The following is a 26621-nucleotide window of genomic DNA, read 5'->3' as shown; positions in this document are numbered from 1 at the left end:
CGGGGCGGGGCCGGAAGCGCCGCCTGCGCCATGTTGGCTGCGGTCAGACGCCGCTGGGGCCGCCATGTTGGCAGCGGGCAGAGCCGCCGGGGCCGTGGAGGGCAGCGCGGGCAGCGCGGGGGCCGGTGGCCGCCCGCGGCCGGGGCCGCCGGGGCCGAGGGGCAGCCCTGGGGCTGGGGGGGTCCTCCGTGCCGGCAGCCCCGAGGCGGGGAGGAAGGGAGGCCGGGCCGCGCCCCGCCCCGCCGTGCGGTCCGCCCCTATCCCGTCGTGCCCCGGCGGCGGCGGCCATGGCGGACGGCGGCGGGAGCGGGCGGGCGGCGCCGGGCCCGGGCGCTGCCGCGGCGCCGCGGCGCTGGGAGCAGCTGCGGGGGCGGGCGGCGGCGGCGGCGCCCTGGGCCCGCGGGCTGCTGGCGGCAGCCGCCGGCCTCGGCTTCTTCTACGTGGTGCTGCGGGTGCCGCTGCGGCTCCGCGACGGCCTGGCGGCCGGTGAGGCGCGGCGGGCCGGGCCGGGCCGGGCCCGGGGGCGACGGCGGGGCCTGCGCGGCGGGGGCGCCTCGGGCCCCTCCGTGCCCGGGGAGGCGCTGCCCGGGCTCGGGGCTCCCTGTCCGGCTGCTGCCGCCTCCGCCGCGGCTGGGAGACCCTCCGCCGCCTGCGTGGCCGCCTCGAGCTTGTGCCCCAAGGCGCCCCGGGGGCTGTGGGCGCGCTAACGTCGGGGCCTGTAACCGTGCCAGCTTCTGGGGCCTGTAACCGTGCCAGCTTCTGGGGCCTGTAACCGTGCCAGCTTCTGGGGCCTGTAACCGTGCCAGCTTCTGGGGCCTATGAGTGTGCGAACCCCGGAGGCGTCGCGCTCTCGCTGCAGCGTGCTCGCCCCGCACCTAGAGGCGGCGTTTTTAGCTCGAGCTGCTGGTCATTGTATAAATCAGCTTTCTGTCGTGGTGGGGAGCGTATTGCCGGTCTAATGATGCTCCTGAACTTAGTTTGAACCCGCAGCGGCTGGATGTGGCGGCCCCGGCGGAGGTCGTGCCGGTCGCACGGCTCCCCGGTTGGTGGTGCCACATGCCGCTAGGTTTCCCTCGCCTCTTCTTCCCTCCCCTGCTAGCCTGGATTAGAATGTAAAATAACAGGTGGAAAAAGTTGTCTGTAGTTCTAGTTAGAAAACATGGACAGGATGACAGTACAAAGCTGCATTTCCTGCTTTTTCCTGTAAATACCAGCAAAGAGAATCTATGTAAGATACAGAAGATGCAATGTGCTAAAACAGCATACTGTACAATAGTATAATATATATTAATTTTGTTATATTTTATATCTTTGTTTTAGTATTGCACAAGAATATCCTTTTTTAAAAAGTAGATTTCCCTGATGTCCTTGTTAACACTGAATAGAAACTTGTATCCAAACAATACCTTTCAGCTTTAGATTAAAATAAAATAATGTGTGAAAATGGCTTGTTTTTGTTCACCAGCCATGCAGATAGTTGAAATCATAGCCTTCTTTATCCAAAAATTTACACAGAGGTTTTAAGTTATATAACTTAACTAATGTTACAGACAGTTCTGACAAGAAGGTGACAGAAGAAAAGGATTCTCTAACAAAATAACTTATCTATAAAGTTACTAAGGCTATGTTGCATTATATCTTTGCATGGTATTTTATACAGTATTGTTTGTTTAAAAACAAATTATTTGTGTTTTTTGGTTCTGCTTATAAACTCTTTCGTTTTGTTTCTTTCAACAGTGACTGTATTCTTAAGCACTTTGACACCAAAATTCTACTTTGCACTTACTGTGACTTCATCTTTTATTTCTGGGCTGATATTTGTAAGTAGTCCATTCTCCCCCCCCCCCCCCCCCCGTTTTTTTTTAAACAACTTTTGAACTTGTTAAGGTGAAATGCAATAAACATTTTTTTTGAACAGACTCTAGAGGGTGCCTTTGTACTACAAAGGAACTTACTGTTTAGTATCCCTTCTGGTGTATTATAAGCACTCTGTCACTATGTATTCTGCATGTTTCAATAAGTCTGAGTAACCTGTGCCTGTTAAGAATTCAGGCATGTTTTAAGGTGTGTGTGTGTATATGTATGTATGTGTATATCTATATGTATGGCAATTATGCAAAATATGTTTCTTAAAAGAAAAAAGTGGATTTTGCTCAGCAACTATTTGTAGTAATGTTTCATAACAAGGAACACCATTTGTTTGAACATGGCTTATTTCTGCATGCTAATGCAAGTACTCAGATAAGTTGGTCCAGGGCTGACAATATTGTATAGTGCTCAAGGACTGTGATATGCAGATGCTTTTAATAGCATAAAAGAGAGAGACAGTAGTGCTTTTGATCCGAAAATTCTAGTAAGTGAACTAGATTACCGTTGCTTAAAACTTCCTTCCTTGGAGTTTGACTGGCAGAACATCTCAGTTTCACTATTCATTTTGTGCTTTATTTTTTAGATTAATTTTCTAAAATGAAAAAGCTACACCCAGCTTGCCTCTATGTCTAGTTTCCCCATACTGCACGCTTTGGTATTAAAAGATCCAGACACCTTCTGAAAGGGTTTAGAATTTAGCTTATTTGATGTTAATTTGTACGTAGGTAAGTTCCGTCTGTAGTCATTTGCAGGGGGCTGTCCTTGCTGTTCACAGTTTGCTCTTCATCTCTTGTGTTTATATTTGAAGAGTGTTGCCTAAAGAAATTTCTGGTGCTTTTTTACTCTCGTGACAGGTGTTTGAGTGGTGGCATTTCCGAAAATACGGCACATCTTTCATTGAGCAGGTATCTGTGAGTCATTTGAGGCCCCTCATTGGTGGAGTAGAAAACAGCCCTCCAGCACCAGTAGCTTTCTCAGCTAACAGTGGAGAGAATGAGACTAGCAGGCAGAATATGCCAGGTGATTGCTAATGTGTCCCTATGGTTTTTGTTGAGCTTCAAGAAGACCTTGTTCATGTGAATTTATTTTTCTTTTGAATGGTTTTGATTCTGCATTAGTGCTTGCAGTAACTGGAGAAAGGCCTACATTTTACCAATGTGTTTTATTAATAATGGTAAAAGAAATTAAGTGATACATAATATGTTACATAATATCATTAATCTAAAACATTCATTATTAAAAACGTCATTTTGAAAATATATTACACGTTTAGTTAGAACTGTTCCAGTAAGAATAGATGTTTGCTATTCTAAATATGTACAAGATAAACATTGCATGAATGTGAATGGCAATGTTTAATTTTTCCACCATGTGCTTTTGTATGGTGGAAATGCTGTGGGGAAAAAAATCCATGGGACAACAGAACTTTAGGGAGCAGAAAAAGGTCATATATATTAAAAAAAAAAAATCATGATTGAGATGAACCTGTATAAATCTCTGATTAAAACCAGTTGTGTTGTTTGTTGTTGTTGAAGTAAAGCTGTGTAGTTACTATATTTTAAAATCGTAGTATTTCTTGTCCTCTTAATTCAGAAAGTGCTTACCTTTTTTTCATTTTCAGAGTGCAAAGTGTGGCGAAATCCTCTCAATCTTTTCAGAGGGGCAGAATATAGCAGGTATTAATGATCTTATTTCTCACTGCATAGTTTTAAAATTAATTTGGAACGTATTTATGTTGCGTTCCCGGAGCTTGCAATAATACTATTGGGAGACAGTAAGACCTACAAGATTATAGGGGTGAAGTTTGGATTGATGCCAATCCTGTGTTTAAAAAGCACCTATCCAGACTTTGGCAGTTTCAATGTTAAGAATGCAAATATTACTGTAAATATCATCAGATTTTCAGAGCAAAGTAGGAGAAAAATGCTTCTGGATTTATTTTCTTCTTTTAGGAAAACTCTAAGAAAATAGTGGTCTCACAGCTGTTGAGTTATTTTATTCAGATGTTGAGACAGTGATTCTAATCTGAAATCTCACTTTTCGAACTAATATAGCTGTGCTGTAGGTCTCTGCTATTTCATAGGAAAAGGTGGTTCTTAGGTAGCCCATTCCCCAGTCGTTTAGAACTTCAGGATCAAAAAGACTTTTTTTCCTCTGCAGGAAGCCTCCTGGCAACCTGTACAGATTATGGAGTAGTAGTACTTGAAAACTTCTGCTTAGTAGCCCACTCTTTTATTAATAAGGTTTCTGCACTAGCTTCAGTTAAGCACATCAGATATCCTCCTTGGCATCAGCATTACCATTTACTAGCAGCACATCTTACTGAAATTTCTCTTGTTAAAGATACATGTGGGTGACTGGGAAGGAGCCTCTTACATATTACGACATGAATTTGTCTGCTCAAGATCATCAAAACTTTTTCACATGTGATATGGATGCCCTTCGGCCTTCAGATACAGGTACCAATGACATATGTATGAGATAGATAGATATATATATATATGGAATGTGTAAAGTGGATATTTTTAATGTACATCAGCATAGCACAAGCTATCATATGAAACGTTTTGTGAAATAGTAGCCTTTCTCTACTACTTAGGTGTTTGAATAGATGTTCTTTTACATTGTGCTGTCTCTAATGGCTTTAAGGGTGGCTGTGCATCAGGATCCTGAAATATTCTAAGATCTGACACTTACTAGTTGACGATATGATACTGAAAACTTGAATTATTCTTCACAAGCAGTGCAGTGGTCTCATTTAAACATATTATTGATGAACTGTGCTGTTTCCATGATTTTATCATAGTATTCCAAATGTTTGGTGCAGAAAATATACTCAACCTGGTTATTGTCAGACTAGGTGCTAACTATTACCAATTTGTCAAGTTCCGGAAACATTACTAGTCAGCTAGCTGTGACATGTTTGATGTGTTTTTGCTTCACAAATGGAGTGTATTGTCTCGCTTACTAAGCCAAGACTAATATTTTGTTTCCAAAAGAAAACTTGAACGTTTTTCCACGTTATTCTTGCTGGACAGCAGAAAGTTTTGTTCCAAAAGAAACATGCATAGGTTCTTCAGTTTTCTTATCATACTTGAGATAGGCCAGATATTTAATTCCACAAATGTAATGTTCTGGAGTTCTTTCAGAACTGATATTTTGTGTGAAAGCTATTAATTCTGCCTAGAAAATGGTAGCTATAAGTAAGCTTTCTTCTGGTTGAAGTTGGCTCCCAGTTTGGGATCCCACTTTTCTCTAGTAGAAACATATGGGGAAGGGTGTAGAGATGCTTCACTGAACTTTTTGTTTGCTTTTCATCTGACTAATTTTGAATTTGAGTTGTAATTCAAATAAAGCTTTTAAATAGGTAGATTTCGTCCTTTGTTTTTAATTCCTAGAACACCTTTCAATAAGATGATAAATGATTATATTATATCTTGAACTGGCTTTGCCATGTTATGCCACTCAAACATGCTTTGTAAATTAAAAAGAAATTGTTTAACCCTTTATGATATGGCAGTTGTCCAAACACTGAAGTAAGTGAAACAGTAACTGTGCAACACATATCTTACTGTATCAACTTTCTTTGAAGTTCTGTTTGAAAGCTTAAATTAAAATTCTGTGCAGGTCTGTGCAAGAACCGGTGTTTAACAATTGCTCCTGCCAAGCTTTCAACAAACCTTGTGAAATGTTTCCAAAAATCTGTAGCAATTTAGAAACTGTACATCTGCCTGGTTATGTAAGCTGCCTTTTGTTTCAGTTTAGGAGTTCTTCAATGGTCAATGAATAATCTTCCTGTTGGTATTGCTATCTTGGATTAAATTTGTGACATGATCAGATGCTGCAAGATTCTGCTTCTTGTAGTAGAAGCTCCTGCTGCAATTAAAATGTTTGTTTACTCTTCCCTATAGTAGTTGTTTAGCAAAGGTAAATTTGCAAAATGAAAGTGAATGTTAATCTAGTAGAATTGAAACATAAGCAGCCAATGTTGCCTCAGCCTTTCTGACTGGCTAACTAGGTGTTAGCCTGCATTCTTGTTCCTCACCAGCCTTTTAAATGTTTTTGCAACAGTTATGCAGAAAGCATGGAGAGAGAGAAACCCTCAAGCCCGGATTAAAGCAGCTTATCAAGCTTTAGAATTGAACAATGAGTAAGTTTAGAATATAAGTTAATTTTCTGTATTTCCAGTGTGAGAGATTAAATGGCATGATATTGACCACAGTATCAGTTTCTTGTCCTAATTATTTAGAATTAGCAAGAGAAGTTTCCAAATACTTTAAGGGGGATGTTTGTGAGTATGAAAATTACACAAGTGGCTGCCAGTTACACTGAAGTATTGAACTATTTTTTAGAAAAAGTAGCTTTTGTTCTCCCTTTTTCTCAGAAAGTTTTGGGTTTTCTTTATCTTTGTATCAGTAGGAATAACACGCAGGAAAACTCATGCTGAGGTGGAACAGACTAAATTGAATATGAAAATCTAGGTGTATCAGGAATGGCGTTGTGATAGTACTGTATTTGGAGTTCATAGAGGATGTTGTTCTAAGGGTTTTAAAATACACTTGCATAACCCAAACCAAAAAATTTCACTCACTTCTGCCATCAATTTTGTTTTGTAATCTGCTCCTTCTTGTATAAAAAAGTTTACCTTTTTGTTTTAGAAAACAAACAAACTGAACAAAAAGGACCTTCACATAATTATCACAGCATTTTAAGTATTTAATGGAAAATAATTTTACTAGCAGTTATAACTTTTTTTTTCTCAGAATGTTTATTTTGCCTTAAAACTGAAAAGGTTTCTGTTTTCCTGGCATTCACCATTTGAACATAACCAGTGAATATTCTGGTACAGCAGTTTACTATCATCAATGCTTAGATGCTAAACAGAAGCGAAAACTCTCTATTTCTGAAGCTTTTTACACTTATTCAAAAAAATTAAGCTTTACGTCCCTCAGAATAATTTGTGTCCTTTTTTCCCCCTGTTACAGCTGTGCAACTGCGTATGTTCTCCTGGCTGAGGAAGAAGCAACAACTATCGTAGATGCTGAGAAGTATTTTAAACAGGCTCTGAAAGCAGGAGAAACAATTTACAGAAAGTCTCAAAACTGCCATTCCCAAAGTCCCCAGCATGAAGCACAGCTGAGTAAGCACTTTTGAATCAGATAAACACCTGTTTTTCAGCAGCAACGTAAAATGAAAGTTATGATTAGTGATTTGAGTTTGATTCCCAAATCAGTGAAGCAGTTCTTACTACTTTAGCTATGCTTAGCATGACATGCTATATGATCTTTTGTAGCACCAGAATAAATCTAGAAAGTGGTAGTTATGCTATGTATTTATCACAGGTTGTCTTGTTTAGGCTCCGTTTATTCCAGCCAACATTTTTTTTGAGGGAGGAAAAGTCTTAATTTTTTTTGCCATTTAACCTCGTTAAAAGGAATTGCTGACATTGGTCTAGATGGGCTTTGGTTGGGACAGCACTCGTAATTATTTTGTGCTTTTACACATGGTTAGGGAAGAACAGGTTGCAAGTTTTTGTTTTGTTTTTTTGAGGGAGATTTGTATTTCTTCTTTTTAGAGGTGTACAAAAGATGATGACAGCAATCCCGAATGTATCTTTACTGTTTTGGTTCTACAGTCAGCTGCACCTAGATTAGCTAGTTCGAAATATTCCTGTTAGAATGTGTGTTCATGTTTGTTTTTTAAAAGGATCGTAACTGATGGACTAATATTTTCCTTTTTTTTTTAATCAGGAAGAGACACCAACGTTTTGGTATATGTGAAAAGGAGGCTAGCTATGTGTGCAAGAAAACTTGGAAGAATAAGAGAAGCTGTGAAAATGATGAGAGATGTAAGTAATTTAAAAAAAAGTGTGAGCAACTTCTGATGTTTTTCAGTCACATTGTCTAAATTGATCATGTAAAACTCCCTTTCTAGTGAATCTAATTGAATTATTTCCCAGTGAGATTTGCACATCATGATTATTTACTGGGGGGATGATGACAGTTTTTTGATTCCTGTATCTAGAAGTTACATTTTCATATTATATAATGGCATATGTTCACAGTTTTGTTGTCCAGTTTGCTTCATGCTTGGGTCAATGACTAACTTGTCAAAATAGCCAAACTTTGTACTTCATCGTATTTCACTCTTATTTTTCGCGTGCCCAAGATGTGTCTTAAATTATTATTACACAAAAAATATACTGACCAAACCCGCCCACTGGGGGAAACATGCCAATCTGGGCTGAAAGTATGGTGTATGAACACCTAAGTATACTTGTTTTCCAGCAGACAAATGCTGGCAAAAAAAGTGACCCCTTTAAGGTAGGGATAGTGCAGTACTTTTGGTTACATGCCAATTTTCAACACTGCAAAAGAACAGAGCATTGAAAAAGCTTAAATTATTGTATTGTTTTTTCTTAACTATTTCAGGAGTTCAAATAAAATACTATATAATCATACCTAATTTATTTCTCTTTATTGATTTGCAGTTAATGAAAGAGTTTCCACTTCTTAGCATGCTTAATATTCATGAAAACCTCCTGGAGGCACTGCTGGAATTACAGGCTTATGCAGATGTCCAGGCAGTTTTAGCGAAGTATGATGGTAAGTGGTGTCTGCTGGAAAAATACTGACAGTTATGTATAATCGCATAGGTGAGGGGGCAGAGTGTGTCTGTCCAAAAGCCAGGTGTCTACCAGTATCTGAGCTAGTTGGCTAGATTCCCCTCATCACCCACAAAAAGGCACTTTTAGAGCATGAGTCAAGTTTTTCCATTTAAAATGATGAGCTCAGATGGAGTTATCTGAATTTAGGTGAGCTAAATTACATATGAATTAAGTATCATGTTCTTAAGTTACCACTAATCCACAAACAGATCTCGAAGTTCACTTTGCCTCCACTCAAGGATTTTTTTTTTTTTCTAAATCTCTTCTAGATCCCTGATTATGAATAGTTTCATCAGCCTTTCTCAGTTGTCACATAGCCCTCTTAAAGTATTTGATGTAAATAGGCTGAAAAAGGTAGTTTTCCCTTCTGTCATCCTCTGGTCTTGGTCTGATGATTCTGTAATACTGAGTCTGCTTGCCAGAGCTTAGCGGAGTGCTAGCTTTGCTCCCTTAAATGGCAGTGGTTTGCTTTTGTTATCCATCTGAATTGGAGTGTTTCAGGTGCTGCACAGGTCTAGATAAATGTTAATGAAATAAGTACTTGTTTGTCCCCAGAGTTTTGCCATGTAGCTAACGCCCAGGTGTACCAAGTGCTGCTGCCAAAACTGTCCCTTCAATCCTCTTCAGAATGGAGGGATGTAGAAGCAATACTTTTGTGGCAAGCGTTCCATGCCCTTGAGAAGTCAGTGTGTTCTCTGTTCTGTCTGTGTTCTTCATTGCTTCAGAGAATCGGAAGTATGATGTTCTTGCCAAAATCTCATGCCCCTGTGTGTGGCCACTTCAGCTACGTGCTTGTATTATTTGACCATCCATTCTCTGCTGTTTGAGTTTTTATTAATTTAACAAAACCGTTTGCTCTTTTGCCAGGATGTCCTTATGTTAATGTCAGAAATTGTGACTTTCTTTCCTAGGAAAAGGGTGCTGATTTTTTTTTCTTTCCTAAGCAGCTGGAAGAATTACTGTGAGCCTTGAACTTTCTGTAGCCTCCTGGTGTTTTACTTGACAACCAAACTTCTAGTGGGTGATGGACAAGGCCAGGATGGGATTTGCAAAAACCCAAGAGCTATATGACTATACACGACATGATACTTGGGAACGAGACCCCAGGCTTTGTCTGCTTTTGAAGTAAATTTGTACTGTGAAGTGCTAACCTTCTAATCTATAATTGTCAGCTCAAACTTGGCCTTGGAAGTTGTCCTACAAAGCATCAAACTAATAGATACTTTTCCCATTGAATTGGAAAAGAATGGAAATTGCATTTTCATTAAAAATTTTTCTACCTGTCTGTTATGTAATTTTTTTGGTCAGCTTCTAGTCAGCATCTCTTTCAGTATTTTGTAAAACTCTGTGTTTGTATACAGTTACAAGATTAGGTGAAGATTAAAAGCTCATTTTAAACCTTCATGGGTTAACAGGGAAAGTACCTGGTTCTCAAGTATCTATTTATGCATGCATTTCTCTCTTTAAATCCAATTTCAGTGTCTTGGTATGTTTAGAAGAAAATTACTCTTTCCAACCTAACTGCAACTCAGAGTTTTTATCTGAGACTGACTGGTCACCAAAAGACTGCTTAGTGGCTAAGAATTTCAGGGTTTCTAATCATAGCTGAAATGTTCCAGACGTGACATTTATTGTATGATATACCCAAATAAAAATCTTTAAGCTCAAAGGAAGTGGGTTTAAAATGTTTGTCTTACCTTCAAATGTTACAGTTTAATTATTTTATTTTATCATAGATATTAGTCTTCCAAAATCAGCAGCAATATGTTACACAGCAGCCCTGTTAAAAGCCAGAGCTGTTTCAGAAAGGTAAGCAAGGCTACTTGTCAAAACAGTGATTTGTTGCTAATCTTGGATTATGTTGTAAAGTATGAATAAAAAGACCTAAATCAACATGTAGCACTTATATTTCTAAAAACAATAGCTGTTTGTTTATATAAAATTCTTTCAATATTTTTTATTGTTTTGCTTTTCTCTTGAAAAAATAAACTTTATGAACAAATAGCATGCGCTTACTTTGTGTAAAATCCGGGATATTTGAACAAAATTAAAAAAAAAAATTTAAGCATCTGTAAAATTAATACAGGTAAAGATATTATCCAAAAGCACATGTCCACACATGTACTTTTGTATAAATTAAGTTTTCAGTATTTTGCTTGTGATGTTCAGCAGGTTTTGGGTTTTTTTTGTATGTATGGATTAGGTGCTTGATATTTGTGGAAGTTCATATTGGTATTTGTCTCTTCCTGATCTATTTCCTCAGGTGATTCTAGCTTTTCCTCCTTAGAAGGTCATGTTGCAGCAATCTTACAAAAGACTGAGAACTCAATTGCCTTAGGTGATTGGCATGAAGTTTCTAAAAGGTTAACATATCTTCGTCATATTGGCATGGATGGCAGTCAAGATACCTAAATTAGCCTTTGCATTTGTTTGCTAGAAGGGTTTATTTCTCATTTTTGAAAAATCAGTCAATTCTTAGTGAGTTTCAACCTTAAACAAACAACTGCTTAGCGTTTATCAGCTTTGTTCTGCATGGGTTTTCCCTTCAGGTTCTCCCCTGAAACTGCCTCCAAAAGAGGGCTTAGTACAGCAGAAATTAATGCTGTGGAAGCAATTCACAGAGCTGTGGAATTTAACCCTCATGTTCCAAAGGTAGGAGTATTTTATTTCCTGTTGAACTACTTTATCTTCTTCTGAGAGAAGTCATCTTATGCTTTGTCTTGTGGTTTGAGCCTTTCTAGCCCTGTGCTTTTTTGAAGTTGGTTATAACTCCAGCCCTTGAGTTGTTTGTGTCATAAATGTTGGGCTAGAATTAGTTGTTTGTAACTGGTAGTATTCAGTAGTTTTGCTACAAAAAAGTTTAAATGCGAGCTAAAATTTTCTAACGTGCTGGAAAATCCAGTCATGCATTGCTGAAGGCCCTTTGTTGGGTAAGCTAAGTATTAATAAATATAAATTTAAGTCTTTTAAATCCCTGAAGCCAAATTAAATTATCCAGACAATAACTACCCATGATACTTCAAAATACTTATTTCTATTGTATTTAAAGCATGCCTTCAGAAGTCTGGTTATTGAAAGATGTGCAGTCACTTATTTTCTTCATCCCTATGTAAACAAGATTAAGAATCTGTACTGTAACATGAGGTAATTTAATGTCTGCCATTACCCGAAGTAGCCAAGGTAATAGATTCCATTAAGTGTTGTGTGAAAATAAAATCTTTTCTTGCTTTTTACTGTGCTAGTATTGGTGATGCATTCAGTTTGAAGTCTTGAATGTAGAAAGTTGGCATAGTGTTGGACATAATCCTCTGCAAATAATCATGGAGTCCAAATGACTATCGCTGTGAAGGCTTGAATTATCCAACCACTCTATTCTGTCTGCCTGTCCAATCTAATAGAATGTGCACTGAGAAAGCTAATTGCTGGGAGAAATTGCTGCTTGTTTGCATGACTGATCAAGAGCGTAGCAAGTTCATTTCAGACGGTCTCAGACAGATTTTTCTTTACCCTCTGCCTTTAGGGGAAGAAGATTATAACGCATTATCATTATCTAAAAGTTCTTTTATTTTGTATATCCTTCAGTTGTTTCAGGAGCCTCACATACCTTTTATTTATTTATTTATTTTTAAGAAGTTAGATACCATTTCAGGCAGTCTGCTTGCAAAATATGTTTGGTAGTTTTACAGACAATCAGGAAACTGAATCTAAGTTTCAGTACTTTGATCTTCTCTTCTGATTGTATACGTATCCAGATTTCTTCAAAGTTTCTTAATTACAATAGCTCCTTGAAACACCAGTTGATAAAACTGCCAGGCAGAATTTTACTGTTGCTGGCTACCTAGAGTATGGGCTGTGAAATATTTATAGTCAAAACAAAAAAGAAAAAAGAGGAGAGGAAGGGCACAAACAAGTGAAGTAACTTGCCCAATACATTATAGTGGACTAGTGGGGAAGAAAATCTGCTTTCTAAATTTGCAGTCTGTCCTTTCCTCTGAACCAGTAAGGAATGAATATGTGAAGTACAAATCTCTGTTCTTGTGTCTAATGAAAGTGATTGTCTTTGCAGATAACATCATTTTTATAAGGAAAATAAAACTAGTGTTTATTTCTTTTTGCTCTAAGTTATGCTTTTACAAGGATGGCTTTTGTTTGAAAAGCTAGGAAAGCATTTTATGGTGCTACAAAATGATACTTTTAAGCCATTTCAAATGGGAGATCTGTAGCTACGTTTTGATAATGTGCAGAACGTTCTTTTTCAATCATCTGAGTATCTTACAAATTTTAACTAGGTAAAAAGACTTTCTTAAATCAGCAAAAAAAAAAAAAAATCCTACTAATACCTTGTCTGTTTTATGGTTATAAAAAGGATATTAAAATCTTCCAGACCCTGGAATTTTTTCTGTTCATGTGGTAACATATGGGCACAGAGATGGCCAAAGCATGGAGTTTAACAGTAGTATGTTGAGGCCATCCTTGCAATGGGGCTTCACCACTGTTGCATTTGCATTCCCTTACTCTTTAAGCAGTTTGTACAACTGAAAACTAGGCACTGTAGAGAGCATGAGGAGTCAGGTCGAAGGTCAGATATTTGAGACCATTTTCCCACAGCAGCCCTGTGTGAGTGATCCTTTACTGTGTTAAAAAAAAAAAAAAAATGAAGAGGATTAGAGAGGATTAGCAAGAATATTACCCTCCAGAGTGTAGGCCCAAGGCACTAAGAGAAGAACCTAGCCAGGCAGTAAATGTGCTTTATTTGGCCAGGGCACAACCCCTACTACATTCCTTCAAGAATCTGAATGGGAAAAGTTAAGTCCTCAAACTGGATTAGTAAATAATCTCATAGTTTGTGGCATCTGCTGAAATAAATCGGTGAGTTGGCTGCATTCTTACACTTTGGGAGACAGTCAAAGGAATTGCCAGCCACATTGATCAAAGGTGTGGATTAACTTTGGCTGTTATTGAATGAGACACTATATACTAGGAGAAGACAACTCCTAAGTAAATACTAGAGCTGGAACTATCATTTCATGCTTCTAAAAATTACTTATCTGTTTTTAAAAGCTAAGTTCAAAAGGAATACCTCTCTTTTTTAATATACAATGAAAAAAACAAAATTGCATATCCTGTGTTTCAAGGGAAATGGAAAATTTATTAATTCTTGTAGTCTTTGGCTCGTCTGTGCATTGTGTATTCTGCTCATGCAGGAAGAAGGCCGAAGCTGAGAAATTCTGAAATCAGAGATACTTTGTGGTAGCACAGAAAACCACATTAAAGCCATGATTTTCTGAATTTTGCTTGATTCTTCTTCCTTTTGTTAGCATGCTGGCACTTATCACCAATTTCTGATTTGCTACTGATACTTGAGAACTAAAAAATATTTAGCCTCCTGCATTGAAAGTTTCAGTGATTAAAACTCGGTAAAAATACCAGGGTTTCTATTAGCCTAAACTTGCAGCTCATTGGTAGTGTACCAACAGCACTATATTTTATACATCTTCTACAAAAATGTTTGTATTTTGCCTCATTGAAGATGCATTTTTCCTGATATTCTGCATGTGAAAATCCCAGGTTAAGAGCCTTATACACTGATGTTTCTTTCTTTTTCCTTTCCTGTGCAAATGGATGCTATTTCTTCAACAGAAGGAAGTTGATCTCTGTGTGATGTGCTCTGTTAGGCCTCAAGTAGTCCTTCATGTTTCACAGTTAATAAGGATTTAAGAATATTCCATGTAACAAAGTGTTTTCCACTTTTGCTTTCAGTATTTGCTAGAAATGAAAAGCTTAGTTCTACCTCCAGAGCATATTCTGAAACGAGGGGACAGTGAAGCAGTAGCATATGCTTTTTTTCATCTCCAGCACTGGAAGAGGATAGAAGGAGCTCTAAATCTGCTACATTGTACATGGGAGGGCAGTAAGTATCTTTGTTTTGATTGGGTGTTTTTTCTTTTTTCTTTTTGGACAGTAGACTAATCTCTCTGCCTTTATTCACCTCAATCATAGTTGGTTCTCTTTGTGGGAATCTGGTTGCTTGGTTTAGCTATGAATCTAATGTCACTCCCTCTTTTTTCAGCATTTAGGATGATCCCATACCCGTTAGAGAAAGGCCATCTTTTCTATCCCTATCCGAGTTGTACAGAAACAGCAGACAGAGAACTGTTGCCAAGTAAGTGGTCTCTAAGCACTGATGATAAAACATAACCTAATGAAGTATTCAGTTTGTGGTGTTCTGTGTTTACCTTACTGTGGTTTCAGGTTTGAGCTTCTCATGAAAGGGGATTCAGCTACTTGTTGATGCCCCTCCCAAATATTCCTTAAGCACTTTACATGTGTATGGGGATAGATGTTAGCTTGATTTTGTAATAACCTAATAGGTCTTTCCAGGAGGAAACTTCCACGTGTGGTACATTCAGCCTGCGTTTTCCCAACTTTGAGAGCAAAAAAAATGGAGCAGTTCTTTAAATCACTTTTGAAAGTCATAGATTTGGTTACTGTTGCAGAGGAGCTATTTCCTTTTAGCAAGGTGTAAATGCATGGTTCCAGTCTTACATTTAAGTATCTGGCAGAACGTGTTTGTGATCTTAAAGGAAGTCCTTGGTTAATCTATAGCTTGAGAGAATGTTTATTGGTTTCTGTGACTAATTTGTTGGTACATATTCATCTGCCGCATAGTATGCCTCTTGGGATTTTTTATCCATTTAGATCTTCTTATGGGTTTATACTAACACTTGACACTGAAGAGTAAATGCTCTTCAATTGCCTATTACCTCAAGATTATTTTATGCAAGTATGAGCCTACATGGTTTTTTGTTTCGGTAAGGCAACCTGAAAATAAACCATTAGGACCTTTACTCATTATGTCTGAGAAAGTAACATTAATTTAGATAAGAGTTGGACTCCTAATTGTATGTGCTAATAGAATTCTTCTAAGGTTAACTTCTACATCATGAAGAAACACAAGTCCCAGAGGACTGTAAAGGGCTACTGCAAAAGTACCAGCAGACCCACTGAGACCACAGCTGTGGAAAAGCAAACCTACACATACGTATTTCTATTTAAACGCCTGAAGTTATATTTAAAATGTGTAATTTAAATTTGCCCCCAGACTGCTTTAAATTACTCATTTCTCACTTATGCAGGATATTGCACAAGGAATTCCTTGGTTAGTGACTAACCCTAAATTGTAGACTTCCCAGCATAATTAAACACCAACACATGCACATATTTCAACACGATCACTCACGCATTCCTGTTATGTTTTAAATATAAAACTACCCATAAATAAAATCATCTTAGCACTTTTATTGCACTACTTCCTCAAGAAATCTTGACACTTAATTTTTTAAACTTATCTATTTAAAATAACGTTGGCCAAATTAATGATTCAAAGACCCTGAATTGGTCTGACTAGTAACAATTCCCAAATGGCTGTGAACATATAGAATTGTTTTTAGTTGTCCTTATGTATTTTGGATTTGATTCTAATATCTCAGTGTAGGAACAGCTGGTGTAAAAAGAATCCTCCTCTCTCTCTCTCTTTTTTTAATCTATCCTTTCCTAATTTATGTTGTGGTGTTTTCTAACTTACGTTGCTCCCTGTTTTAAAAATCAGGTGAGTTTTTCTACATTGCATGAGAGCATGGCACTACTCAGTAGTAACAGCCATTCTTTTGTTTGCTCGGTAAAGAAGAGTTCATTGCTGTCATACTGTATCATAAAGTAGCAGGGCTGGTTGCTTGTTAAGAAGGTGAACTGATAATCTCTGGGATGTCATTAAACAGCTCCGACTGGCATTAGACATGGAACACCGTATGTTCCACAGAGTTGTGTTCCATAATCACAGGTTTAAAAGCAAAACAAAACCAAGCCCTCTGTCATTAATGAGTTGTAGGCAAAGGCACAAGTGATTTTTGCTGGGGTTGCTTTTATAGTGATAACTTTTTTTTATGTGCCAACATTCAGAAACAACTGGGAGGGTGAACTGTCTTTTTCCTCCTCAGACTTCAGTCTGCTGCATATTAAAAACCAAAAAATACAGGTAGAAGGTGAAGAACTAGTACAATAAAAACAAATAATGAAACAGTTATATTTTCATGTTTTCTAAAAAGGCTTCCCTAAATTTTGCTTTTGTAGATCTAAAACCAGGTTGTGAAGAAATATGTGCGGCCCTTTCATAATTACTTATGTCTAAAGAAATCTTCTTTTCACTTAAAAAAAAGCTTTCAGAATCATTGATAAAAAGTCAGAACTGCAGGTATTCAGAGCCTGAAAGTAATTACAAATTCACTAAACAGGTCCTCAGCTAGTAATCAGTTTTAGTGTCTTGAGTGCTGAAAGCTCCGTATGCCAGCCCCTTAGGCTGTCTAATCACCTTCTTTTGATTTTGTGACCATAGATTGGAAATTGCAAGGAACTGTTATATACAGAATTTATAACCTAGTTCTGGTGCTGTTTTCTTTGAGGTCTGCTCTGTCAGCTGCTTGAAAAATATACTGTAGTCTACAAACCAGAAATCTTTGGGAAGTTTTATGGAGCTACCTTGCCTGCATATATGATCTGGTGATTGTTTTGGATTGTTACCGAACTTAAGGTGGATGAATATTCCATTAAAATAGGAGAGGCAGGAAAATGCTGTTCTCTTTAAATAATAGAATTAATGCTTCAAAAGTTTGAAAACACCTGAATTGTTTAAATTGGTTTAGGTAATTTGTCTGGAATGTGTATTTTGACAGCTTGTAAATTTTATAGCTCTTCCCTCTGTCCTGTTAAAAGAGTAGGTATCAAAAACTAAGCCTGATGAAATGCTTTAAAAATAAATCCCATGCAAGTGGAAAAGAAGACTGAGAAGAGAAAGCTGCAGTGACTGTTAATAATAAGCAAAGACATTTAATGTCAGGGGAAAATTTTTTAAAAAGTTTGGATAAAGTACTGGGACCTAAAGTTTTGAGCTGCACAATAGTTGTGAGTCCACACTTGTGCCTTCTGTCAGTGTAGAATTGAGTGTATAATTAATTCAGAAATCTGTCCTTGATTATCAAATGTCAATATTCTTAATATTTTCCTTTCAGCGTTTCATGAAGTCTCCGTTTACCCACAGAAGGAACTTCCCTTTTTCATCCATTTCACAGCAGGCCTGTGTTCCTTTTCAGCAATGCTCGCCCTCCTTACACACCAGTTCCCTGAGCTGATGGTCATTTTTGCTAAAGCTGTAAGTATTGTTTCGGTCATGGGGCTTGCTTAGAAAATTTGTGGGACTTTTGGAAATTCTGAGGTCCATGTTCTGTGGTGCTGGAGGCTGTAGTCGGTCTCATGCTTCTCAAGGTACTGTGTGATCTGTGTGATGCTTGACAGAATTGGATTCATAGCTTACCAAAAAAGACTGGGATTTTTGTGGTGGTCTCTTTTTCCTCTTTGTTTTTGTTTGTTTTTTCCTCTGATTTAATCAGGTTACTCCTGAATGCCCACTGAATGCAATGCAGCTCTGGCTTTTACTGTCTCATTGACTTGATTTCTCAGCTTAAAATTCAACCTGGAAATAAAAAACTTTTACATTCTGATTTAAGAGGCTTTTCCAGGAGCCAACTGGAGTTAAAATCTAAGCCCTGAGAATGTTTAGATTGTAAACTCTCTGAGGCAGAAACTGTTTAAATCTGTATCTTGTATCACGTTGAGGACATTGTGCATAACAAATAAAACTTTGCACATTCTCTATAAGCCGTTTGACTTGCTGCTGCTTTTTGTTATCTTGCAAAGGAATGCTCTACAGTGAGCAGTGATGGATGCTCCAATACTTACAATAGCAATTGTAAAATCTTCCTGTAAGACATGTTATGGCATCAAAGTTGGAAATCAAATAAAACCCTGTAACACTTTTTAATGTATTTCCATTTTACCACTATTTCTCACATCTTTGCCTTTTAAAAATCAGAGATGCGAACATCCATGCAGCAGATGTTTGCAGTGTCTCGCTATGTGTCTGCTCAGTGCTTAATACAGGAGGTGTTAAAGCTTGTGTAGGAAATTTAGACACAATCATTTATCAAATGATAACTTCTTAGCTTCTTCTGCTGTATGCATTATTACTGTTCTCTAAACAGGGGTGCTGGTCTTCTAGAATTCTGCTTGGGCAGTTGCTGTGTTTTAAAGGTGCTACTACAGAAAGGTTTAATAACTTGAGTTCTTCCATACAACAATGTTTGGCAAATCTCTGCAAAGACAGTATTTTGTGCAAGCCAGTGGAATGTTACGGAGATCTGCTTCACTTCCAGGACACAAAACTAGTGAGAGGGTGCTACCTTGTCCTAAAGAACTTAGCTATGGACAGCTTGGACAGCAGTAAACAGCCTGGTTTTGGAAGTGTCTAAAAATGTTATGTTGCAGTATGAATGACAGGCTTTTGCTGTCTGTGTTCTCAGGATTCTTCTGAGATCTATAGAAAAGTACATGGTGGTGGGTTAGAAAGCAGCAATGTCATTGCCACGGTGGTTATGTTGTGAAATACTTAAGTTGTTGGAATGCAGAAACATATTTGTGTCCCTTCACTTAACCAGTGGATTTTTCCAGCAGAATAAGGAAGAATCTACCTGTCCACTGAGCATTGTGTTGAATGTGGATTTTATTCTCTTAGAAGTTTGCAGTTGAGAGCTTCAAAAAATAAATTGGTAACTGGAGATTCTAAAAAGTGAGTAGAAAGGCAGATTGGACCCCAGAAAAAAAGATTTCTTGCTGAGCAGTGCAGTCTAGTAGCATTAAGTGAATGGAACTGACAAGAACAGTTGTAAATTAATCGTTCACTTCCAAGCCAGCTGCTTCAAAAGTTAGCTAACTTTCACTTACCTTTGGGAAACTAGACCAATGATTTTTCTATCCAGTCTGATTCCAGTTACTAGATGGGGGATTGTGTCCAGTGTAGTTAATGCATGTGTTCTGGTTCTGTCAGTCTAGTACCTATTCAAGGATGGAAATTGGGCTTTACAATGATAACAAAGCTTTTTAGCTGGATAAAATGCTTTGATGTATTCCTGATTTGCGCTGTTTTAAATATGTCTGCTATTGAGGCAGTTGTTCCTATGGATGCCTTCTGTGCCCCTCTCTTTTATTCCTCTCCCTCCTCTTTATTACTTAGGGTTTCTCTTTGTTGCTTATCTGTTAAGAATGCTACTGGCTCTCACCTTGTTGGCTTTCCTTGAACTCTGAAAGCTCTGCCATCTTACTTCAATGAAGAGGGAAGAATGGCTCAGGCAGCTTCCCCTCCCCTCTTCTCAAACTATACCATATAATACCTTTGGCCTTTCTTGAACTATGGATCCGTAATCATGCAGTAGAATGGAGTGCCTGGAGTACTAAACTCTCAATGCATTATTTATTCAAGCTTTGCTAGTTGAAAGACAGAGTGAAAGAGTTTCTGCTTTCTTGCTATTTTAATGCACCAGGTAATGGAGACCTAAGAAATAAGCCCTTTTTTCTTAAGAATACATTGTTCCTAAAACATTGGCTTTGCTAGTGATTCTAGTCTACAATGTCCAAGTCATGCAGGTCTGAGAGTGGGGGCCCCATTTCCACACAGTTCTGTTGATCTTTATGTTGGAAAATGTATTTGGACATGCCAGTGACAAATTTCAGTGCTGCTCATAATTGGCTGGCTTCATGTAACTAGGGTCTAACTATCTGCTTGATTAATTCTGTAAGGACTGCATTAGCAAAGTTGTATGATTTCCAAAGAGATACAAGGTCAAATGTTATGCTAACAAAGAATCGCTTGGTGAAGTTCTCTCTGGGTTTCTTGAACCAAAAAAAGACTTTGTGCAAGTTAGTTGGCTTTGCATAATGGCATTTTGAATGTCAAGTGACATGTTGTCCAAATGTGGGAAAAAAACTCAAAGGATTTGTTCATTTGGCAGCAATTTTATTTCACTTATTTTCTATAGGAAAGGACAGATAGTGTCTGTTCAGCTGAAAAGATGATCAAGCAGCATGCATATCACTGCATAATTTTACCAACCAATTGAACTCAATGGCAGATACAGAAAAAGGGGTTCCTGCCACACAGCATGCTAGCTTACTGCCAGCAAAAGTGGAAATTACATCTTGAGATGGAGAGGACAAGTGAATTCTTTATCATCCTACCGAGATTGACACCATCTTCTGCTATTTTAGATAGGATTATTGTTAACTTCCATTTATAGTGTAATGGCTAATATTCTTCCTTTTTTCAGTAGATTATTGTACTCTTGCCCCCTGTCCCCCCCCCCCCCCAAACATACTGCAGTGAAACAATTTGTTTTATCTCGTGTCATACCTGCAGGTAATTCCAATGTTTTAAGCTTTCTAAATTAAAAACTGCTTTTCTTGATTTCAAGCATTTTTTTATGATACTATTTTTTTTAAACTTTTATTATATATAGTAGATTGAGAGAAAGTTCAAGATAATAAGGTACTTAGAGTGCTTTGGTCTCAGTGAAAAAGTGATACAAAATAAATTTCCAACAAATTACTGGAATTACTGAATTTCCAACAAATCTAGGGCACAGTTGTAGGAATGACAATAGCAAAATATCAGGTATATGGAACTTTTCACTATATCTTTTTGGATGACTTAATTCTGACTACTCAGATTACATTTGAGTTGTTTCTTAATCAAGCTGTTTCCAGCAATTGAGTATATATTGAGTTGCATGACTCTAAAGAGCTTTAAAAAGTTGAATACCTTTCTATTGACTTGAAAAGTCTGAGTTTACATATTTTCATTTGTTAGTGCTTGAGTTTGTTTCCTCCATAATAAATCACAGGGTAAACCTTGGCAAATTGCTAAAAATATTCCAAGTGGCCAAAAATCACAATGAAGCATTTACTAGTTCCAATGTATACAATCCAATACACCATCAACAAAAGTCTTTAGCACTGGCACCTACTCTGATTCAGCTCCCTTTGAAATTGATGGCAGTCTTTCCGCTGTATTCACTGGCCTTGGGGTTAGGCGCCAGAAGGATTTTAGTTATGTTTTACACAGGTGGAGGGGTTTGCAGACATTAGGGACTGATATTTCCAGAAGTGCTGAGCATTTACTGATCCAGCTAAAGCCAACTGTGGCTTATTAGTTCTCTTGAAACGCAGACTTCTGAGTTTTAATATTCCTCAGCTAGAGGAAGATGTACCCTGCAAGCCATTTTAGGTGATGACAATGGAATATGCAGCAGTAGAAAATACAGTATGATCTGCAAAAAGAGTGCATACCCTTTCAGTGTGTGTTGTGGTTAAGAGCTCAGCCTTGCAGGTTTTTCAGGTAATTTCTGATCTTCTGGAGAATCCCTCTGTTGCTGATAATCTGGGGCTGCTTTGTTTCTTAAGCAGTTGCTGTTCAGGATTTTCTCATTAGTATGCAGAAGGGAGGAAGTACAAAAAATAGATGACATTAATATATACAGTTCACTGAGTAAGCTGAAAAATATTCTGTCATACATAACAATTTCTGTCAAAACTTCAGACAAAAGGCTCTGATTCTTTTTCTATTTGGTATGAATTTTTAATAATTGCAGAGGTGGAGAGCTGGGTAGCTATGAATAAACTTGCAGAAGTGATGTTGCACAGTTCCTTCTATAATGTCATATAAAGACACCAAAAAGTCTTCTGTTCAAGAAAATTACAGATGCAGAGTGACAGCAGGCACTGTCAACAGTCTTGTCAGAAGTGCCTGAAAACAGCTAATATGCTTACCTTCAAAAGAAATATATCCCATTTTATAAGGCCTAATATCTTTTTTCCAATATGTGCTACTAGAATAGATCATTATTCGTTAATATTATTGAAAAAAATTGCAACAATGTTCCAGTATCTTATTGAAAGCACTTGCTTGTGCAGGGAATTGGACTAGTTCCTAAGACAATCCATATTCCAAAGTGTTTGATATAGATTGCTTGGTATTTTCACAGCAAAGAAAGAAGTCATGGGACTTAAATTAAAAATTGGCTAATTTTTGTGATTACAAGATTAGGAGAAAACATTTTTTTGCTGGTTGTTCCATAGCTACCCATTAGAGCATTTCTTGCTGTTTTGCTGATAGCAGCCATTGCTAGAGACAGAATATGGGACTAAACAGACCCCAGTCTGGCAAGTGCTGTTTTCTGTGACACTCTGCTTTGCTTTCTGAGCAAATCCCCCTACCACTTTCCCCAAAGCTCATTAAGTGAGACTGGAGAATTAAGTTTTTAGCCAGCTGCTGAACTTTTCATATTTATAAACACTTGAGTCTTTTGCTTATCTAAGAGAAAATGTGTATAGTTTGGAGATGTGCACTTCCCTGCCAATGTGTAATGAGTGGTTCTACACTTCACAGAAAAAAAGCCTGAAGTTTCCTGTCACAGCTGAGTGTCGATGCCAAGGGCAAAGGTTTCTTGCCTTGCTAATCTACATCTTAACTCATGCACTTAATGTGAAGGTGCCACACGCAAATAGGCAGAGAAGAAGCTAGCTGCAATGAAAGGCTCCTGCGCTGTTGTGAATGTTATGTTTTAAAAGCCTTTTTAATGTAATATTTGAGGTTATGATATAAGCCAGGAGGGCCAAAGTAAAGCCCTCAAAGTAAATGAGTTCTGTCATTGCTGTCTCATGGAAAGAGGGTTTGTACGAGGATAACGTGAGTCCCAGTGAATAACTGGGGAGATGGGCTGGGAGGGTGCAGGGGAGTTTGCACCATTTGTTTTAACCTGGTCGTTATTTCTGGAACTGTTTAGATGGCATCTAGAATACAGATCCTGTCTGGATGCATGGGCTGTCCTTGCTGGATTGTCTGTTCAGTTTTCATACACTTGAATCAATGACCTATAAATAATCCATGCCTGAATAACGAAGAAAATATACCACCCTCCTTCCCAGTCTGCATAACACTGAAGACGTAGAGCTTAGAGCAGTTGGAAGAGTTGTAGCACGTAGAATTGCTATCCTAACTCATCCTGGTTGTGCCTAGGTATTGCGAGTTCTTTGGCCTGTGAGTGCTCCCAGCGTTCTAGCGTCCAGCTGAGAGTGGACTGTACCGTCTAAGCACAGCGGGGTGAGTTAAGGTTTGAGCCATGTCTTCACAGACCTGCCTTCCCCCCCACCCCCCCTTGGATTTGAAGTCAGATTCTTCTTTGTAGTAACACACTATAAGGTGTTATCACAATCTTACTGAAGCTATTCTGTGGCTTTAAGTACAGTTCAGATAAAAAGATGTGCAGTTAAAACAGAGAGTTTGAAGGTCCAGTTTTGTTCTCCAGCCTCCTTTTCTCATCAGCTTTAAGCAAGTCTCAACCTTTATGCCTCCATTTCCTAATAGCAAAATTGTAGTAAAGCTTCGTATGTGATAGATGTTGAGGGTTCAGTGTTGTCCTACATGTGGTTTTTTTGTTGTTTATTTTGTTGGTTTTTTGGTGTATGTAAATCTATGTTAGTATTTTCTACAAGCCTGTTTGATGGCATCAGTACTGAGGGAAATATAGCTCTGTATTGTCTTGAGGAAAGATGCAGGATTTCTTTGGTCATACCTTAAGCCTATAAAAGTATGTTGGTTTTTTGAAATTGAGTTCATTTTTGTTGTTGTTGTTGTGTTCTGTTTCTTCCAGTTCTTTGGGACTCTTCTTTCACCCTTCAGCTTCATAATGGAAAACACAGAGGTCTTCATGCTGTCTAGTCCCTGACATCAGCTGACTCCAATTTGAGTGGAGCCTGCTTTTCATGATAGTTTGATTCCGTTGATCTCATGAGCATCACCTGCAGCATCCACGGGGCATGGTTAGCTGACATCTGGATGAGGGGAAGCAAAGAAAGCTGTGTTGTTCAAAATGGTATCTTTCAGAGGCTTGTACATTGGTAACAATGCTTAACGTTATGAATTTCTTTGACCTTAGAGCCTGTAAACATCTAAGGAAATAGTTTTTGTTGAGCAATATCTTATTGCTTTCTTAATCGCTTGTACAACTAGGAGCTAATGCTTCCTTTGTAAGAAATGAAAGAGCACAAATTGAGCAGATGTTTCGAGTATTGACACTTCCTTCTCAGCTGCAGACACAGAAGATAATTGGCTTCAATTTGATTTCATAAGCCTTTTTCCAAATATTTGTTAACAGCAAAGTATGGTTCCACTTTCTTTATTAAAAGGTTGCTTCTTAACACATTGAGTATGTTGACTTCTTAAGCAGTTGCTTAATAGAGATGATACTGTGCAAAGATGTTTCTTCTGTATCCTGTACGTTTGCATTATGCAAGGAAATTGTAGTATAAATTCCCCCATTTCATATTATTATCTCTTTAGATTTAATTATACATCTTTTGTCTTTCAAATCCCTTTGCCTTGAAGAACAAGATGGTTTCTGTAACTGCCAAAGTGATTCTGGTATCTGCATGGGAGTCTCCTTGGGAGGCTTGAGCTTTCAAGTGTTAGTCTGAAGAAAAGTACTAACGTTGTTGATACCAAGACTTGAAGAGAACTAAGATGAGCGCTCTTCAGAGGAATTACTTGCTCTATGGACCTGCCACAAACATTTGTTTAGAGCAGAGGTGAAATGATAGCTGTGGCAGCTGTGGTTTGAGGTAATTGGTGTGACCTCCAGTTTCATTCTCCCCTCATTAGAGAAAGTCTACCTCTGCTACTCTGTATTGAGGAGGCAAAGTCATGTTAGCCTAGGCTTCTTAAAATGTGGAAATCCATAAAAATATCCCAGGCTTGTGGATAAAGCTAATTCTGGGCACATGAAAAGCTGTAAATTTTCATGTATTCTTTTGATAGCCGCATAGAGTTACTGATAAAGGCTAAGGAGATTTTACATGTTTAAACTTTACTGATTTTTCATGAATGAGTGGTGTAAGCTGTGACCTTGAGGGCTTCTTTGAAAGCTGTTGTAAATGACTGCAGTTTCTGAATCCTGGATGGAAGAAGCTTACTGTATCCCTTACCTATTATCTTGAGTAGTACCTAAGTCAATCAGCGGAGATAATTTTTCATTCTGAAGCTGTTCAGTTCTTTAATGGAAGCAGGACTCAAGGATATTCTAATTAATACAGATAAAATATTCCTTACTTCTGATTCTCTGAAAATCATCTTTCTGTACAGTTGCAGCTTCTAGTACTCTCTCTTTTGCCAAGCTTCCAGCCAAAGGATCAGTTAGCAGGTGCAAGGAGTGGAGTGGTCATTCCAGCTTTTGGCAGAATATAAAATGAAAATATGCAGTATGTGGTATCTCAGTCCATTTGCACTGTCTTGTAATCTTTCTTGACACATCAGACTGAGAATAAATTTGCCAAATTCTTCTTTAACATGTAAATGAAGGACTGTGAAGCAGACAGTCACGTATGCATCTCATATAAGTATAGCTTATTTATTACTGTGACCAAGAGGAAACACATGTGTTTAAGTAGAGATGTCATTGTTGCCCTCCGCTGGGTTTTTGTGTTGACTGTGCTTTAATCCAAGTTAAACACTTGCATTCATTGAGAAGTCAAGAGAGAAGTCCTGTGGAAAGGTACTACCAAAATTTTTTGAGGTTTTCCAACTACTAGTAGATAATTTTCTCAACTTTCTTTCCAGTTGAATGTAAGCCATTGGGGCCGTTTCTCACTGAGGAATCATTCTGGTGATTAATAGATATGTTGTGTTCATGTAACTTCACTTCTTGGTCCACAGGGGCCCATAAGGTAACCAACCTAATGCTTTTTAAAGTTGAACATTTTCCAGCATTTGTGTGGGGTTATAAATGAAGCACTGCCTCCATGTATCATCCCAAGAGCTGCTTTCTTTCACTGTCCTCCCCTGACATAACAGTAACAGAAAGGGGATGGGCTTATGCTGAAAGTATAGCTGGCAACAGTCTATGTAATGAAAATCTTCCTGCCTTTCCAGAAGTGCCAGTAATTCTTGAGGAAGGAGGAGCTCTCTGTATGATTTTCTAGCAGGACTGTGAATACTTTATAGGAACATTCCTTTGCTACTTATGAGCAAGAGCTCACTACCTGATCCATACTCAGTCCACATGCAATTAAGTTGTGTATATACAACAAGTCAATTATGACTCGGGAGAGATAAGCACTGATTGTTGCCATTGCCTGGAAACAAGCTGTA

At 38.3% G+C, this 26621-nt stretch overlaps 1 protein-coding gene across 2 annotated transcripts; it reads left to right on the top strand.

Moving 5' to 3' along the window:
- The first annotated feature begins 239 nt into the window (after window positions 1-239).
- Window positions 240-24676, top strand: ST7L (suppression of tumorigenicity 7 like). 2 transcript variants are annotated; one of them, XM_064498220.1, is made up of 16 exons: window positions 241-486; window positions 1738-1820; window positions 2724-2889; window positions 3491-3545; window positions 4213-4328; window positions 5941-6019; window positions 6855-7009; window positions 7620-7717; window positions 8360-8474; window positions 10273-10345; window positions 11086-11188; window positions 14297-14447; window positions 14607-14699; window positions 17602-17741; window positions 23496-23579; window positions 24130-24676. In XM_064498220.1, exons 1-15 carry the CDS (start codon window positions 288-290, stop codon window positions 23547-23549), a joined length of 1680 nt encoding a protein of 559 aa, XP_064354290.1. In that variant the 5' UTR covers window positions 241-287; the 3' UTR covers window positions 23550-23579; window positions 24130-24676. The 2 variants fall into 2 exon arrangements, with proteins under 2 accessions (XP_064354289.1, XP_064354290.1); XM_064498219.1 differs by lacking the exon at window positions 23496-23579 and having other exon boundaries at window positions 240-486.
- Window positions 24677-26621: the final 1945 nt, after the last annotated feature.

Source organism: Dromaius novaehollandiae, chromosome 27, assembly GCF_036370855.1.
Source record: "Dromaius novaehollandiae isolate bDroNov1 chromosome 27, bDroNov1.hap1, whole genome shotgun sequence".
Taxonomy (NCBI): Eukaryota; Metazoa; Chordata; class Aves; order Casuariiformes; family Dromaiidae; genus Dromaius; species Dromaius novaehollandiae.
Note: the sequence above shows the minus strand (reverse complement) of the source record. Positions and strands in the feature narration are given on the sequence as shown.